At 38.1% G+C, this 19,457-nt stretch overlaps 1 protein-coding gene across 1 annotated transcript in view; it reads right to left on the bottom strand.

The window, feature by feature from the left end:
* Positions 1 to 15,523: 15,523 nt before the first annotated feature.
* Positions 15,524 to 19,457, bottom strand: part of trpc5a (transient receptor potential cation channel, subfamily C, member 5a) — a 120,762-nt gene continuing 116,828 nt past the window's right edge. The window contains exon 18 of the mRNA XM_059355304.1: positions 15,524 to 17,605. Within this exon, the coding sequence (XP_059211287.1) occupies positions 16,583 to 17,605 (1,023 nt within the window). The 3' untranslated portion in view covers positions 15,524 to 16,582. The remainder of the gene's footprint in view (positions 17,606 to 19,457) is intronic.

The following is a 19,457-nucleotide window of genomic DNA, read 5'->3' as shown; positions in this document are numbered from 1 at the left end:
GAAGTGAAACAGTGACACCAACCTGGTCGCTAACAGCAGCAGAGAGCTTTTATTGTGAAAGGCTTTGTGTCCAAACAACACATGTTCTCATCACAAACATGGACAGAAAACCTGAAAGCGTCTCTGAACAGTCGGGGTCACACGCCTCAGAAAAGGTCTGAATCAGAGTTTACAGAACATTTTAATATAGTTACATAACAGAAAAGTTTTCTGTTGCTGAGCCTGTTTAGCTTTCTGTAGCTTGTAGTTTAGAAGAGCAACATTTCTGTTCACATGTACTGCAAATTTGATAAGAATTACTCAAAAACATTTAGAAAAAGTCGACAAAGTGCCTCAAACCTGCATTCTGTCTGATGTCCAGCAGGGGGCGACTCCACTGGCTGCAGGAAGAAGTCAGATTGTATAGAAATCAATAGACATATGAGCCTACTTCTCATTTGATTTATGGCTTCAGTGAACATTTTCATAATAAGTTTATGGTCTCAATCTTTAGTTTCTTAGTCTTCTTCAGTAGAGCATGATGTTCATTTAGTAAATTATGGTCCAATTTATTGAAAACCTGAAAGCGTCTCTGAACAGTCGGGGTAACACGCCTCAAAAAAAGTTCTGTAACCGAGTTTACAGAACATTTTAATATAGTTACATAACAGAAAAGTTTTCTGTTGCTGAGCCTGTTTAGCTTTCTGTAGCTTGTAGTTTAGAAGAGCAACATTTCTGTAATTTGATAAGAATTACTCAAAAAAGTGTCAATTGAAAGTGACATTATTGCACATATTTCATGCATCAAGATAAACAGTAGGTGGAGCTAATTCTGAGGTCTATATTACTCCAGAAGAAGAGATGGAAAACCATAATTCATCTGACAACATCAACACCTCAGTTATTATAGACAAAAGTATAAAAAGTGGACGAAGCCAATGTTAAAGTGCCTCGAACCTGCATTCTGTCTGATGTCCAGCAGGGGGCGACTCCACTGGCTGCAGGAAGAAGTCAGATTGTACAGAAGTGATGTTTCTTCACTTGATTTCTGACCTCAGTAATTAACATTCTCATAATGAGGTTAAGGTCTCAATCTTTAGTTTAAAGTCTTCTTCAATACAACAAGATGTTCATAAAGTAAATCATGATCCCATTTAGAGTCAAATAGATGATAAAGTAGGGAATGTTTAAGTCAATCAGGACAGAGACGTAGCAATGACTGTGCACATTTAAATAGCCAGGACCTTTCTCTTTTTTTTTGGTGTTTTATGTGAGAATCAAGTGAAAAAATGCCCCTCATGCATATTACGCAAATTATGCAAATTACATATTTTTTGCCCGGTTAAAAACTGCTGCATTCACGCTGTATGCTGTAAAACTCTATGAAAAATTAACTTTGTCATGAACACAAAAAGTGCATTTTTAATTTTTGGCTTCTGGTTTCTGGTGTAGTATTTGCTTTAAATTTGCTTTTCTGCTTGCTGTGGTATTGCTGTATTTGTATTTGATTCTATTTTAATGGTTTTCACCTGACAGGCCTGAGTCACTTCAACTGAAATTTGCCTGTTAAAAGGATTTGTTTGTAGTTTCTGGGGGTCGAGTGTCTTTATAACTGCTTTTAGCTGAAAATCTCTAGTGCATTTTTAATTTTTGAGGAACTACCTGGCTCCTGGTTTCTGTTGTCAGTTATTTGAGTGAATTGCAACATTTTTCTTGCACTAAAAGACTCTTTGGAGTTTGCATTTCATTTTTTGTATTTTTTCATTTGTTTCAAGCCTGTTTTTTAATAGTAAAAGTATGCATCCCAATTAATATCACCTCATTATTACAGATGCACATTGCTAACCAAACTAGCGTTGGGTTGAAACTTCTGCTCGTCCAATTATGATCTCTTCTAGCTCCCAAAAACCAGGATGATGATGGCCAAAATACCAAACTAAAGGCTTTAAAAGTTAAACAGTAGTCTCTAAAACCATCATCCTAATGGGTAAGTCCACTTCTTCTACACCAGTAGTTCTCAACCTTTTTGAGTCGCGCCCCCCTAATTTAACATGCATGTTGTCCGCGACCCTCGCTCACTGAACACAATCTCACAGATCACCCAAAAAAGAAACTAAATGACCAAAAAAAGAGACAAAATGACCAAAAAAAGAGACAAAATGACAAAAAAAAGACACAAAATGACCAAAAAAGACACAAAATGACAAAAAAAGACACAAAATGACCAAAAAAGACACAAAATGACCCAAAAAAGATACAAAATGACAAAAAAAGGCACAAATTGACCACAAAATAATAAAAAAAGACACAAAATAACCCAAAAAAGATATAAAATGACCAAAAAAAGACATTAAATGACCAAAAAAAGACACAAAATGACAAAAAAAAGACACGAAATGACCAAAAAGACTAAAACACATTAACACATGAACACTTTAACACAGTGGAGACAGAGCTGACTTCCAAAATGATTTGGCGACCCCCAGAAATCATCTCGCGACCCCAATTGGGGTCCCGACCCCAAGGTTGAGAATAGCTGTTCTACACAATCTACGGTCACATCAGGTTTCACATTATTTCAAGGACAAATTGAGCTTTGATAGCCGACATTTGGTCCCGTAAGTGTTCAGAACTCGATTCTCCAAACAGGATTTCCAGTTTGCTCATTAAAAAGCATCAGTCGGGTTCAGTCTGTTTTCTGCTCCACCAGTTCATATCAACAGTTTCTGCTGCTTCACTCAAGAGGATGACGGAGAGTTTGGAGTGAGGTGGTGGTGAGTTCAGGTGCTCTTCTTGTAACTGGTATAAATACAATGGTGGAAAGTAACTAAGTACATTTACTTAAGTACTGTACTTAAGTACAATTTTGAGGTACTTGTACTTTACTTGAGTATTTCCATTTTATGTCACTTTATACTTCTACTCCACTACATTTAGAGGCAAATATTGTACTTTTTACTCCACTATATTTAGCTGACAGCTTTAGTTACTTTACAGGTTGAGGTTTAACATAAAAAAACCACTAAATTTAGGTGATTAGACAATTTTTAAAATAAACCTCATAACAGAATATTAAGTAGTCAATATGAGCCCTACCTTGAGAAAATGAAAACGCTGTATACATAAATGCATCATTAATGATAATCTAATATAATATTTGGAATATATAAAATAATCTGAGCGGCTCCATTCTGCATAACGAGTACTTTTACTTTGATACTTTAAGTACATTTTGATGCTGATACTTTTGTACTTTCACTTAAGTACATTTTGAATGCAGGACTTTTACTTGTAGTGGAGTAATTTCATATTGTGGTATTAGTACTTTTACTGAAGTAAGAGATCTGAATACTTTTTCCACCTCTGTATAAATATAAAGTCATATCTAACAGTAGTTGTTTATACATGAGTTTAAATCTTCTCGTCTCCACTCCTCAACACCTGCCGGAGTCACTAAAGAGAAGCTGTGGATTTAAACTGCCGTCAACACCAACAGAAAGCCTTTAAAGGGGAGTCTGTCTCAGTGCTGCAGCGCTGCAGCCCAGTTATTTTTAGACCCGTTTGGAGACGAGGACTCGCTCCGACTGTCTCCTCTGACAGAGCGAGAGCAGAGAGCGAGAGGACGAGGTTTCTAATGCTGCATGAGTCCATGTAAATCAGGCCAGCAGCTCGCTACTGCTACCTCTAACTGACTCTCATTCGTTTAGATCAGTTTATATCAGATTCATTCATGATGCACGATGTGGCAGATTAAACGATGTGGACGGACACAGCTGCTCTGGTTCTATCAGCCTCAGACCCTCAGAACGTCTACAACGCTCTGTTTATCACTGGATTCTCACATAAAACACCTAAAAGAGCTCACAACTATTTAAACGTGCACAGTGCTACGCCTCTATCCTGATTGACAGGTCACTGTGGTAGTGACTTCAAACATTCCCTACTTTATTGTCTGTTTCAGTAGTTCTCAACCTTTTTGAGTCGCGTTCCCCAATTTAACATGCATGTTGTCCGCGACCCCCGCTCACTGAACACAATCTCACACGCACAGTTCAGATCATACAAAAAAGAAACAAAATGACCAAAAAAAGACACTAAATGACTAAAAAAAGACACAAAATGACTAAAAAAAGACACCAAATGACCAAAAAAAGACACAAAATTACAAAAAAAGACACAAAATGACCAAAAAAAGACACAAAATGACAAAAAAAAGACACAAAATGACTAAAAAAAGACACAAAATGACTTAAAAAAGACACAAAATGATAATAAAAAAAGACACAAAATGATAATAAAAAAAAGACAAAATGACCAAAAAAAGACACAAAATGACTAAAAAAAGACACAAAATGATAAAAAAAAGACACAAAATGACCAAAAAAGACACAAAATGACCAAAAAAAGACACAAAATGACCAAAAAAAGACAAAAATGACCAAAAAAAGACACAAAATGACTAAAAAAGACACAAAATGACAAAAAAGACACAAAATGACTAAAAAAAGACACAAAATGGCAAAAAAAGACACAAAATGACCAAAAAAAGACACAAAATGACTAAAAAAAGACACAAAATGACTAAAAAAAGACACAAAATGACAAAAAAGACACCAAATGACAAAAAAAAGACACAAAATGACAAAAAAAAGACACAAAATGACTAAAAAAAGACACAAAATGACCAAAAAAGACACAAAATGACTAAAAAAAGACACAAAATGACCAAAAAAAGACACAAAATGACCAAAAAAAAGACACAAAATGACTAAAAAAAGACAGTAAATGACTAAAAAAAGACATTAAATGACCAAAGACTTCTAAAATGATTTGTTGACCCCCAGAAATCATCTCGAGACCCCAATAGGGGTCGGGACCCCGAGGTTGAGAATGGCTGGTCTATTTCACTCTAAATGGGATCATGATTTACTTTATGGACATCTTGTTGTATTGAAGAAGACTTTAAACTAAAGATTGAGACCTTAACCTCATCATGAGAATGTTTATTAATGTGAACAGTTTTCCCAGCTGTCTTTTTTTAGTCATTTTGTGTCTTTTTGTGGTCTTTTTGTCTATTTTTTAGTCATTTTGTGTCTTTTTGTGGTCATTTTGTGTCTTTTTTTTGTCATTTTGTGTCTTTTTGTGGTCTTTTTTTGTATTTTTTAGTAATTTTGTGTCTTTTTTTTAGTCATTTTGTGTATTTTTTGGTCATTTTGTATCTTTTTTTTGACATTTTGTGTCTTTTTTAGTCCTTTAGTCCAACATAAAATGTGATTTTGAATCTTTTTTTAACTTTCAAAACACTATCATGCTCAATAAAGAATTGTAAATGTGTCAAATGTGACCAAAGGTGTCAAATCTACCATATAAGAGGGTTCCATCCAGTTCTATCATTTGATACTAAATCTATTTGAGCTTGTCTCCAGTTTTACTTGGTATATCATCATCAAACTTGAAGACAGCATTGGCACTTTTTATACAGTTTATAATAACTGAGGTGTTCAAGTGAAGCAGCATCACCTCTATATAATCTGACTTCTTCCTGCTACCAGTGGAGTCGCCCCCTGCTGGACATCAGACAGAATGCAGGTTGAAGATGTTTCAGCTTCACTCTTTTATTCCGTCTGTGGATGTGAACAGTTTTCCCAGCTGGCATTTTGTGGTCATTTTGTGTCATTTTTTGTGACTTTGTGTATTTTAGTGGTCTTTTTTTGTATTCTTTAGTAATTTTGTGTCTTTTCTTATTGATTTTGTGCCTTTTTTTTTGTCATTTTTTGTATGTTTTGGTCATTTTGTATCTTTTTTTGGACATTTTGTGTCTTTTGTCCAACATAAAATGTGATTTTGAATCTTTTTTTACTTTCAAAACACTATCATGCTCAATAAAGAATTGTAAATGTGTCAAATGTGACCAAAGGTGTCAAGCTCAAATAGATTTAGTATCAAATGATAGAACTGGATGGAACCCTCTTATATGGTAGATTTGTCTCCAGTTTTACTTGGTATATCATCATCAAACTTGAAGACAGCATTGGCACTTTTTATACAGTTTATAATAACTGAGGTGTTCAAGTGAAGCAGCATCACCTCTATATAATCAGACTTCTTCCTGCCGCCAGTGGAGTCGCCCCCTGGTGGCCATCAGACAGAATGCAGGTTGAAGATGTTTCACTTTCCAGAGCCCATAAAGAAGGAGCAGACAAGAGAAGACAGGAAACACGGAGTCAGTTTTCTAAGGATGCCTTTATTAAAGAGTCAACAACGTGCGCTAGCCGTCCGCTTCTAGAAAAATAACACAGTCATACATTCATCCACGTGGAAACCCAAAAACCCCGAAGAAGGAAAACAAGGACAGGTTTTATCTTTAAAGCTCAAAATCCCTTAAGGAGGTGAGAGGGGAACCTGAATGATGCCATATATAGGTGTGTGTGTGTGTGTGTGTGTGTGTGATGAGTCGCCACGGCAACATATTTCAGCCTTTAGCAACAAAACCACCGCAGCAAATATACGTCAATGATCAGCTGTTCTGTCTTCTTGTGTTGGTTTTAGATCAGATTTAAAGGTTTCAGATCAATTTTTCAACCTTTAAGGTGAAACAATTCATGCTAAAACACTTATTTTCATGCTTTCATTCCAAGATTTTTGGCTGTTTTTGCTTCCATAACATGAATCCTTTCAGACGCGTGGAAAGAAAAAACATATTTGTGTTTTTATCCAACTACATTTGGTTAATTTACGTCTGTAGATTTCTCCTAAATGTACCAAAAGAAAACATTCAATAATGCTTTGTTTGCAGAAAATCTGCAAAAACAACCATTTTCTTAATGCGAGTCATCAACTGGGGAAGTTTCTGGGTGATATCTGCCGTCAAAATTTATTATGATTCATCTGCAGTTTCTTGAAAAAAAGTGCTGAACAATTTGCAAAAGAATCTTTAGAAGCTGTTTTCTCAAAATCAGCATTTTTTTCATCTACTCTGAGACAGAAATCTCCACTTTAACAGCACTGAGACGCAGCAGACGCTCCAGTCTGATTCCTTTATATATATATATATATATATATATATACATATATATATATATATATATATATATATATCCTGTGGAGGTTTTATTCTCATCAACACAGGAAACGTTTGGTCTGAGACACGAGTCAGAAGAAGGAAGGAGCAGGTTGACTCCATGTGTCAACGTTAATTCTGATTAAAAAACTGATGTCAACACGACGTTTAGACTCGACAGAATCTACAAATATGTCTATTTTTTTAAACCCCAACAAGAAAAAAAAACAAATTTAATGTCATTAAAATGTTTTATAAATGAAAATGTGTCTGTTTCAGCGTCGGAGCGATCTGTGTTTGTGTGTTTAATGAATTGAAGATGCAGAATATTTGTTATTACTGTGTGTGTTTTGAGTGTGCGATTGTGCATATTCATGTGTGTGTGTTTGTACTTGTGCTTCCTACATAGTGAGGACCATGACACATTTTAAACCACCTGAGTGAGGACACATTGGGAAGTGAGGACATTCTGCCCAGTCCTCAACAAGGTTATTATAGTTAACGAAAACTAACGAAATAACCAAAACTAGAATTGAAAAAACATTTTCATTAATAATAAAAACTAAACTAAAAGTAATTTTAAAAAATCTCAAATTAACGAGAAAAAGTGAAAAAAAATTCCCGTAAATTTTGACAATTTCCCCCATAAATTTGTCAAATTAACAAGAAAAAAAGCGACAAATTTACGAGAAAAAGTGACAAATTTATGGAGAAAAAATTCTCAAATTAACGAGAAAAAAGTGACAAATTGCCCTAACCCAACAAATACCCCATTACAAAAAAAAACAACTAATAAAAACTAAACTAAAACTAAGCATTTTCCAAAAAATAAAAACTAATTAAAAACTATCAAACTCACTCTAAAAACTCATTAAAACGAACTGGATTTGAAAACAAAAATTGACGACTAAATTAAAACTAAATCTGATGAAAAATCCCAAACTATTATAACCTTGGTTTTTACAGCTTCAAAGGACTGTTTGTCAGTTTAGACCTGGTTTTAAAGGTTCAGTTTTACAAGTTAGGGTTCATGTGATGGTCCTCACAAAGACAGAAGAACAGGAGGGTGTGTGTGTGTGTGTGTGTGTGTGTGTGTGTGTGATTCACATTACAGAGAGTTATTAAAGTGGGACTGCAGCCGCCTCGAACAGTTTACAGTCAATGTGCAGCTGGTCACTGGGTCATATGTGTGTGTGTGTGTGTGTGTGTGTGTGTCTGTGTATGAGTGTGTGTGTGTGTGTGAGTGTGTGTGTGTGTGTGTGAATAATGCATGAGATGAACCTCTCCTTCCACATGCCGACTGCTATCAAAGTGTTTACTTGAGTGTTTGTGTGTGTGTGTGTGTGTGTGTTATTGTGTGTGTGTGTGTGTGTGTGTGTGTTATTGTGTGTGTGTGTGTGTGTGTGTGTGTGTGTGTGTTGTCCCATCTGTCCCTGAAGAAGACACATCTTCTTCAATGATGCTCAATTTGTTTCTCTATTGCATAGTTCCTCTTTACACACACACACACACACACACACACACACACACATAACACACACACACACACACACACACACACACACACACACACACACTGTTATTACCTTCCAGGATGAAACAAAGTGCAATAAATTAATATTTTCACATTCTTTTCCAGTTGAATCTTTTAACTAAAGTCAGTTCTGATCATAACTATTAAATATTTATTGATTTTTTAGAATTTAAACCCTTTAAAAACCAGTTTGTTCACATAATGCCACTGTTGTTGTTGTTGTTTTTTCTTTTATGAAAACAAAATAAATAATAAAACAATAATAATAATTATTCCCTGCACACTAAATGCTTCGGGGGATATGTCAACGATATTGATTTTAATGTGTTTTTATTTTTGTGTAGTGATTAAAATTAATAATTCTTCTTTCCTTCGAGGGATAAATGTTCCTTTTTTAAAACTGTGATATAAATATTGTATATTAATATTATTCCCCCCTTTTTATCTGATTTTTTTTAAGCAATATCAGTTATTTACTATCAAACATTAATATAATTTCTTTTTTTTTTTACCTTTTAAATGCCAGTTTGTTTACATAATGCCACTGTTATAATAATAACATATTATTTATAGTTATATCGTTGTTTTTAAGTGGTGAAGCTGAACTATTTGTTGAGGTTTAGGCACCAAAAAAATTAAAAAATAAACAGCCTCAGTTGGTCTTTTTACCACATCGCCTCACTTCCTGCTTTCCTTCCGTCCTGTCATAATTACTACGGCCACTAGAGGGCGCCAGCTAACACCAGGAGTTAATAATATAATTATTATTAATTATTAGTAATAACTCACTGTCACATAGTTTATCTACCAATAAGACAGCATTAAATTCTGTGAGTGGAACTACGAACAGCATGAAAACAGCTTGCTTTTACTCTACAAACATGATAAATAACTTCATCTGATGGAAAATAATACAGATTTAAAGCCAGAGAGCCTGATATTATGATAAAATGCATGATTTTATGCTAAAATTGGATCCAAAATTGTGGTTTTAATGGGTTTTGTAAATGGTGATATTTTTGTCCTATTAATGATTTATTATAGGAGCTGAGATTACACTTTAAAAATTGAAAAAAAACCCCAGAATTATTATAATTAATACTACTAATAATTAAAGATAATAAAATATAATAATAAAATACATACAATAATATTTTTTGCTATCATTATAATGCACAATATTAATAAAATAATTAAATAATAATGATAATAATAATAATAAAAATAAAGAACAATAATAATGAAATATTAATAAAAATAAATAAAATAAAAATAATAAAAATAAAATGTTTTTATACCTCTGTCAAACCGTTTGCCATATGCATTAACACAGCCAGAATTATTGAAAAATTCTAATTGAAAACTTCCAAATTTCCCAAAGGATGTGCAAGAGTCGATCAATCAATTAATCAATCACGCACACACACACACACACACACACACACACACACACAGCCGTATGTTTTGTTCGTCTCAGATCAATCAGAGAATGAACAGATTGATCCCAGGTTCCATCCTGCAGGTTAAGGAGCCTCAGGGATCAGACTGATCCATATCGATCCATCAGAGTGATTGATCATCCTCCCAATGGGTGCTGTGTGTGTGTGTGTGTGTGTGTGTGTGTGTGTGTGTTAATAACAGGCGGTGACCCTTAAGCCATGCTGACAGCTCTCCATTGGGCCAATCAATACTCCCTCAGTTCATCTTCTCCCTTTCAAAATAAGAGTCTTCTATTGTTGCCATAATCGCTTTGATTTTGTTGTTTTTCGGGGAGGAAGCGCCCTTTAAAAATCACAGGAATTGATGAGGTGTGATTGACGAGCGCGCCCTCCGGCTCGGTGCGTGCGTGGCGCCGCGCCGCCCTGATTATGGGGTGGTGACATGCAGGCTGGTTGCCGTGGTAACCGGGAGAAAATCCAGGCTGTTTCTCTCTTTCCTTCCTCTCGCTGCTGTTACAGGCTGCAGGAGAGTCGCTGACATTAAATGTTTACATGCAGCTTTGTTTCCACTTGGATGAAGATTAACCCTTTGATGCACAACATGGTCTAATGTTCTATATCTTTGCAATGCATTCATTTCATCATTCAGTATTGCAGGTTTTACTCAAATAACTTGTTTTTGATCATCACCATATTTGATCATATCATATTTAATCACTGTTTTTATATTAGATTGGACACTCGTATATTAAATTCAGTATTTTTGGAATATGATTCAAAGCAGAGCACAACATGAAGTGTGAAAACAAACAAAACACTAAATAATCTTGAGGTTTCTCACAACTCTCAACCTTATTATACATATATTACTGATTTTATTTTCTCTATTATTGCTTTTTTATTGTTGTCCAGTTGTTTCTTTTCTCCAGTTTTTTTTCCTTTAGCTTACATTCCTACGTCATTGTTTTGAAAAAAATACTTTTGAGCTTTTAGCATTTTAGCTTAAATTTGCTCCACTTTCTGTTAAAAAAATACAACATTATATTTAAAACAATGTGTGACGAGTCACCTTCAGAGTTAAACTTGAGGACTCGTCCAGCTCGACTGGTTCTCTTTTCTCCTTCTCCGTCCACAACATTAGTTCCTTAGTCTCGGTCTAAACGTTCTCTGTTGAGCCTGATGCTCATTAATCCTTTCAGTAGTTTGGAAGAAATGAAGTAAAGCGTAAACAACAAATGGACAGAATTAATGTTGTCATTGTACGTTTCTGCGAGCCGTAGATAACTTTAAATATCTACATACACACACTGCAAAAAAGCCAACTTGTATTTTCTCTGAAACAGTGATTTAAGTTGGTAAAACTTGGAAATATAAATTGTTGACATTTAGGGCAATAATGTAAGTTAGCACAACAAAGGAAGCCAGTTGTCTGCTCAAAAACAAGTTGGTGAGTTGTTGTTACTTATATCTTTAAGTTGGGGTTCACAACAAGGGACAATAGTTCTGCTCACTCTTATTTCTTTGTTGGGAAATGCGGACAGTTGTCACTGGCGGCCATCTTGAAAAATGGCCACCATATAAGTCTTGGTCCCTCCACATGTTCCCCATGTCTCTGGCTATAACTGCACCAAGCTTTATGTTTCCATCACCTATTAACCATTGTTAATGTGAAATTCAATCTAAAAACAGTCGTCACTGGTGGCCACCTTGAAAATCTGTCGTGCCTCCACATCTAATTTCTGAAAGCCACATTTCCGAGTTGGCACTGACCTTAAAGTCTCATTGTGGCTGTTGTTGCCTCCAGCTGGAGTCAACACAGGTAAACAACTCTTATCATGTTTCAACTTACAGTTGAGTTGACAACAATCAGAATTCAGAGTTGAGCAAACTCAAAAGCAAAACTTAAAATATTCAGTTTCATTGTCCAACTTAAAATTGTATCAAAGTTTGTTGCCTTGAAATTTTGAGTTCACCCAACTTTTCAATTTTGCAGTGTGTGCTAGTCAGGGCTGTAACTTCAGAACTCTGGAGGCTTTTTGGGGTAAAAGTGTTTTCTTGGTTAGTATTTTTTGTGCTGAATCTATTTCTGCCAGATGTGAAGCTGTAAAAGTTACGGTTTAGTCATAATTAGTGAGTAATTAGCATAATGATTGATTAATCGCCCAATATTAGAAATGGCTATAATTTTTCAATTTGTGAATATATTATAAATGGTTATTTGGTATCATAAACTCTCACAAAGAAATAGTTTGTCAGTTCAGGAAAAGTATAATTTACCCAGAGTCTTTCCAGTTGTTGGTTTATGGGTCCCTGATGTCCCTTGATCAAGAGACAATCACGCTCTCATTCACTCCTACGGGCGAGTCGCCTGTTAGTGCATGTTTTTTAAATGTGGGAGGAAGCCGGAGAAACATGCAAACTCCACATAGAAGAGCCTCAGGCCGGAGTCGAACACTCTTGTTTTGAGGCAAGATTGGTCACCACTAGACCACAGTGTAACCCCTAGTTACTCTATTTCACTGAAGATTCAATTTACAGAAGAGCTAACAGACTAAATTTCCAAGAAGATGCTGTAAATGGATTGGCCATACCCTTCGCCAGCCTGCATCTAATACCAGCAGACACGAACTCTTCTGGAATCCACCAGGAAGGAAGAGAAACATCTGGAGGCAGATGTGAAGAGATCTGGCCAAACATGGAGACAAATCAGGACCGAGACAACTGGAGAGCCTTCGTTCGTGGCCTACGCCCAAAGTTGGGCGGTAGGCTTCAGTAAGTAAGTAACAGACTGAACATAACTGTATTTCCCCTCTGGGATAAATAAAGTACTTTAGCTGATCTGTGGCGCCTCCATGTAGGAACATGGAAGGTCTACGCTTGGGAAAAGTCGTGCCAAATGAAACGGCTGATAGCATTAATCATTAATAAGATGTACATATAAGTCGGCATACATTTTTTTGGGGCGGGCCTTTGTTTAGATCAGGGGTCTCAAACTCAAATTACCTGGGGGCCGCTGGAGGCAGTATCAAAATGACCAAAAAAAGACACAAAATTACAAAAAAAAGACACAAAATGACAGAAAACCCAAATTACTTAAATAAGACACAAAATGACAAAAGAAATACACAGAATTACCAAAAAAAGACACAAAATTATTTTAAAAAGACACAAAATGACCAAAAGAGACACAAAATTACCCAAGATAGGCACAAAATGACCAAACAAAGACAAAAAATTACCAAAAAATAGACAAAATTATTAAAAAGACACAAAATTATTAAAAAAAGACACAAAATTATTAAAAAAAGACACAAAATTACCAAAAAAGTAATTAAAGGGACCTTCCACACACAACACGGTAGAGTGCCATTCATATAAAACTCACATTAAACTTTCATATCAAGGTGGGGGCCACAAAATATCGTCACGAGGGCCACAATTGGCCCGCGGGCCGCCAGTTTGAGACCCATGCTTTAAAGGGTAAAAGTTGTGCGTCTGTTTCTGTGTTGTTAAAATGGATCACTGTTAAACACAAAGAGAGAGACGTGACATTATGATGTCAGGATGTTGAGCGAGGGGGGGTAAACCTGTCGCCATGGTTACACCGTGACATTTTGGGGATGTTGATTCATTGAAAAAAGGGTCGAGGCTTTCTGCCAAGACAGCTGGTGGTTAGGTCACAGTCTGGTGTGTGTGTGTGTGTGTGTGTGTGTGTGTGTGAAGGTTATAAAAGAGACAGAACGGTAAAAGAATCAGGAGAAAGAAGGGAAGTGATGTCATCGTGTCCAGGAGGGAGGCGGCGGCGTTCTCCGGAGAGATCTTGTAAAGGGCGAAACATTTAGCCGGCAGCGACTCATCACAGCTCATAATAACAAAGTGTGTTTGTGTGTGTGTGTGTGTGTGTGTGTGTGTGTGTGTGTGTGTGTTGCAGGTAACGGTGGTTTTTATTTTGATCAAACATGCATAATTTCTCTACTTCGCCTCTGACAGTCGTATATTAACCAGAGTGAAATTCAACAGCCTCTGCTCATGCCAACTTTATGAAGTCGCCACGCTGAGCGACTTCAAAACAAGAGAGGAAAAAAAAAAACAATAATTCATGATGAAATTCTGGTGAAATTTCCCTTTAAAATAGATTTCCCAGATAGAAAGGCAAACTCGTCTCTCCTCTCCCAGTCTCTCCTCTTCTTCTTCTCCCATTCTTCCACACTTCTTTTGTCCTCTCTTTCTCTGATTTCCCACCCATTCATCCATCCATCCATCATCCATCATCCTCCTCCTCACAATAAATATCACCGTATAGTTTTATTCATCAGGTTAAAGTGTACTTATTAAGGAAGAGCTGAACGAGAAGCCAGGATATCGTAGGCAACTCAAATAGAAGCAAAGACAGTCTTTAGAAACCAGAATAGTCCTCATTACTATTATTAGAAGTCTCTTATTATTATTATTATCGTTATTATTATTACTATATAACTGTTATTAGGATAAAATAAAGTTCCTTGGCCCTTTGTTGATGCAGAGAGAGAGGGTGCAGGCTATCGACAGCAGAGCAGTGGATCCGTCTGGTTCCCTTTAGATCCCGTTAAATCCCACATTTCCAGAGTTAAAGGGAGTTTTATTCCATTCGTCCCGTTCTTATTCCATTCGTCACGTTCCAGTTATGCAATTTTAAAGTCACATTTTGTTTGGGATTGGTTTCATTTGGTGAGTTCAGGGTAGTTCCGTTCAGATTCCAGTGGCTTTAATTAGAGGATTTAATTCCATTTTGGTTCCATTGCAGAGTTGAAGTCCGGTTAAAGGGACAGGAGAAATCGATATTTCCTTTCGAGAAAAAAAGTCGCTTTGGCTGCTTGTAATTCCGTAACAATTATGCGTGTTTGAATCTCCCAGAGTACACGAGAAAAATGTGTACTCTCCCTTTAAATCTCTTCCTTTCGTTGTGTCGTGGCATGCGTGGGGTATGGCAGACGTTGATAAAGACAGTTTGATTTAATAGAATACGAAACTGCTGACAATTCAATTATTACTCTTTGAACTTTTAAACGATGAGGATTTAATTAGCGTAAAAACTATAAAAAGCTATTTCTATGTGTGTGATGGTATCAGGATGTAAAGTATGGAGTGGTAAAGGCTCAGACAAGGAGACAGTGGGCCCATAGACTGGACATAAAGAAGGTCCTTCTCATCACGCTGATCCGGTCAAATGTTATTCTGACACGTTTGGTTTTAATTAGTTATTTGAGGCTATAAAATAAGAGTATGGCCATGAGTGTGAAACTATTCGCTGTCTGATCACTACTGTGCAGACTCCAAATGATGCCACCAGCGTAATATCACAGCGTCTGTATTTGAGATGTTTTGGCCTGATTTTTGTACAGCAGTAGAAAGTCGTGATGCGTTGTCCATCTTTATATACAATCTATGAAAGGGCTGCACAACATTTAAGCTTATTTTACTTATAGTAGTACTAAATCCATATAGTTCTAAATCCAGTTTTTACAGTCTAACATTCAAAAGATTAAAAGAAAGGGAGCTTGTGAACCGCTCTCAAGTTACCTCTCTAGCTAGTTACCTCGCTAGCTAGTTAGCACACTGACTGGCAGGTTAGCTCATTAGCGGTGTACTTTAGTAGCTCTCTAGCTAGTTAGTCCATTCACTTTGGTAGCTCACTCATCCGCTATCTAGCTCACTCACTCACTCAGTCAGTCATGGGTTGGCTTGGTAGCTTTCTTGCTTTCTAGCTAGTTAGCTCACTCACCCACTCAGTTGTGGGTTACATTGGTAGCTCCTCACTCTCTAGCTAGTGAGCCTACTCACTAGCTTGTCACTTATATAGCTCCTTTGCTCTCTAGCAAGTTAGCCCACTCACTTGTGGGTTGGCTTGGTAGCTCCCTCATTCTATAGGTAGTTAGTCCACTCGCAATTGGGTTACTTAGGTAGATCCCTCGCTCTCGAGCTAATTAGCCCACTCACTAGCATGTTACTTAAGTAGCTCCTTTGCTCTGTAGCTAGTTAGCCCTCTCACTAGCATGTTGCTTAAGTAGCTCCCTCACTCTCTAGCTAGTTAGCCCACTCACTAGCATGTTACTCAAGTAGCTCCTTTGCGCTCTAGCTAGTTAGCCCTCTCACTAGCATGTTACTCAAGTAGCTCCTTTGCGCTCTAGCTAGTTAGCCCTCTCACTTGTGGGTTATTTTGGTAGCTCCCTGACTCGGTAGCGGGCTAACTAGCTGGGTGATAATGTGTCACACATGATGTCAAACTGTCTTTATGAACATCTGTCATTCCGGGATCTCGTCCGTCCTCGTGGTTGCTACGGGAACCATCACCGAACCGTCTGTTCTGTTCTCGTAAATGTTGCGTTCTAGAATTCCACCGCAGGATTCCTGAACCGTCTCGCTCCACAACTCCACCGCTGAATTCCCGAACAGTTGCGTTCCAAAACTTCGGCCTCAGGATTCCGGATCCCGGCGCCCCCCCTCCCCTCTCTCTCTCTGTCTCTCTCCCTCTGAATGTGTTCAGCCATTTCGCAAACAAACAAAGAAAAACAGTTTGGTTGTCCCTCGTTCCTATAGCTGCGTGGTGACGGAGTCCTCTATGACCTCACAGCTGTCCTCTATGACATCATCGCAGGGTCCCACCCACCCGCCGATCATCATCACCCCTCCTCCCCCTCCTCCATCCACGCTGCCCTCCCCCGCTCCTCCCACGCCTCCGCCCTGGAAAACGTCCTCGCTGGAGTCCAGGAGGCGCGAGCTGGACTCGGACATGTTGGAAGCACAGTGCAGGGATTGGCAGGGGCACGGGGGGGGGAGGGGCAGCGCCAGGAGCGAGTCCCGCCCGTTCGTTCTCCGCGGAGAGAACGAGGGGTTGCTGATGTCGACCGAGCGGCCCACCTCGTTCAGGTGAGTCTCGCTCCTGGTGACGTCACTGAGTCCGAAGTCGGAGTGGCTGTGGCTGCCCAGGGGGCGGAGCAACCCGTCGGAGATGGTGTAGGAGGGCGGGGACTGGAGCGGCAGCGGCATGGGCGGGGCTCTGCGTTTAGAGCGGGAAAACAGGTAGGAGAGGCGCTTGAAGGAGTCCGTCTTAGCTCCCGGAGTGGAGAGGCGCTGCAGGCGGCTCCTCGTACGAGCCAGCGAGGAGGACAGCGAGGAGGAGAAGGATGAAGACGGCGAGGGGAGGGAGGAGGAGGAGGACGGAGGGATGACGGTCGTCTTCAGCCCGTTGCTCTTTGGTTTCCCCTCCTCTTCCTCCTCCTCCTCCCCCCATCCGATGCCCTCCTCCAGATCCTCCTCCTCCTCCTCCCCGTCTCCTCCTTCTATCCGGGTCATCCCAGAGATGGAGCGCACCAAGGCGGACACGCCGAGCGTCGGCGACGGGCTGGCGTTGTCCTCCAGCGGGGTCATGAACGTCACGCCCTTCGACTTCTGGCCCTCGCCGCCCTCGCCCGGCTCGCTGTCGTCCTCCGACGCCACGGCGCCGTCGTCCCTCGTCGGCTCGCTGGAGGACGAGTAGTTCCGTCGAGGAGGACGCCGGTTGCCGAGGAGATCCAGGACCTCGTAGCGGAAACTGGAGATGTCCTGCTTCAACTCCTGGAAAGAGACAGAGGATTTAATGTAACGACTGGAGATATTTTAAATTAGTTCATGTGAGCACGACAAGAGGAAACATGTCTTTGTTACTTAAAAATATTTTAAAACAACAACAAAAAAACTGGGAGAGGAAAGTGTTCAATATCAGAGCAAAACGTGTTTTTGTTTTAGGTTTATTCTAAACCCCTCAACCTAAAACACCCAAATTACAACATTTATCAGAGCCAGAACAGTCCTTGATTGATTCTTTTAACATGGCCTTCTGTCAGGAAAAAATATAACAAAATCATGTTGAGGTTACAAAACTACATGTTGACGTAACAAAACTACACTTTACGTTCTAAAACTACACATTTACGTAACAAACTGACATGTTTATGTTACTACACGTTTATAGCTATTTTATATTTTGCCAAAAATACAGCTTGCACGAACAGGAACATTTAAAAAACACAAAATTCTGCATTTCTAAACGTAACTCGGAAGCCATGAATAAGTCAACCGAGACCAACAGTCAGGTGACAAAAATTCAATGAAATTTGTATCGAACTGCAGGCTGTTTACACAGATCGGAGAGGAGAGGACAGGAAAAGTCATACATATTGAACAATATATATATATATGTTTTTATAACATGTGGAGCCCCAATTTTCCCCCTCAATTTTGATAGCACTTTTCGCACCTTTTTAACAAAATTGTTGTATGTATAGATTTTATTTTATCCCAATCTTTGTAAAATAAATTATCAAAGAAATGTTTTTTCTTTCTAATTCATCATATAAAAACTGTGTTATACGGCACATTTGTGTTACTTCTTGCCATGATTGTGCTGTTTCTAGAGGTTCAGGACTTATATATTTTATATATAGTAGAGAAAAACTAAGCCACAGTGAGTAAATGTTACCAGAGCAGAAAAAAAAAAAAATATGCCCTTAAAGTGCTCGAGGTTCAGAGGATTAAATAGAATACACATCCAACATTCAGGGGCAAATGTAAAAGATAAAGAGAGAGGGAAAAGAGTGAGAAGGAGAGGGTGAGGAGGGGACGGTGGAGAGAGAGAACGAGAGAGGAGGTGAAACATCCGTTTACAGAATCATAGGCTGAAGAGGAGGGTAAGGACTCCACAGGAGGAGGAGAGAGGAGGAGAGAGGAGGAGGTCAAGAGACGAGCAACACAGAGAAAGAGAGAAAGAGGATAAGAGACTAAACAAACTGCTCCATTCAATCTAGTCTTAAAACATTCATGAAGAGGTTTAACGACAAGTTCATCATGTAAAATTAACCCTGTAGAGTCCATGAAACCTCCTGAACATTAACGTCTTCATGACAAAACATAAAAACGAAGCAACATTGAGTCTCTCCATCAGCTTCCAAATAAAGTTCTGGCTTCAAACTCCATACCAGATATTTTTTGGATTATATTCGGTCAAGTAAAACTAGAGATAATGTCAAACAGATTTAGTATTATTTAACTAGATATTATCCTCATTTTACCTGTCATATGTTATATTTGCAACATGCACATTTCGGTGTGTGAAACATAATTTTCAAGATCAGATTTTATGTTTTCCTTTGTTTCTTTTGTGTTCTTATGAAGTTAGTCAAAGTTATAAATTAATTATCAGGACATATAGGTGAGATAACGCTGAAAACACTGATACCAACATGGCATGGTGAAGGTTTTTTTTAACAGATTTTGTTTAACGGACATAATAGCCCAAGATTTCAGAGGGTTAATGACATTTTGTATTATATGTATTATATGTGTGTATATATATATATATATATTATTGAATTTCCATCTTTTGTTGCAGAAAATGACATATTCTGCTATTAATAATGAAAAGAAACAG

Source organism: Centropristis striata, chromosome 17 (assembly GCF_030273125.1).
Source record: "Centropristis striata isolate RG_2023a ecotype Rhode Island chromosome 17, C.striata_1.0, whole genome shotgun sequence".
In the NCBI taxonomy this organism is placed as follows: domain Eukaryota; kingdom Metazoa; phylum Chordata; class Actinopteri; order Perciformes; family Serranidae; genus Centropristis; species Centropristis striata.
Note: the sequence above shows the minus strand (reverse complement) of the source record. Positions and strands in the feature narration are given on the sequence as shown.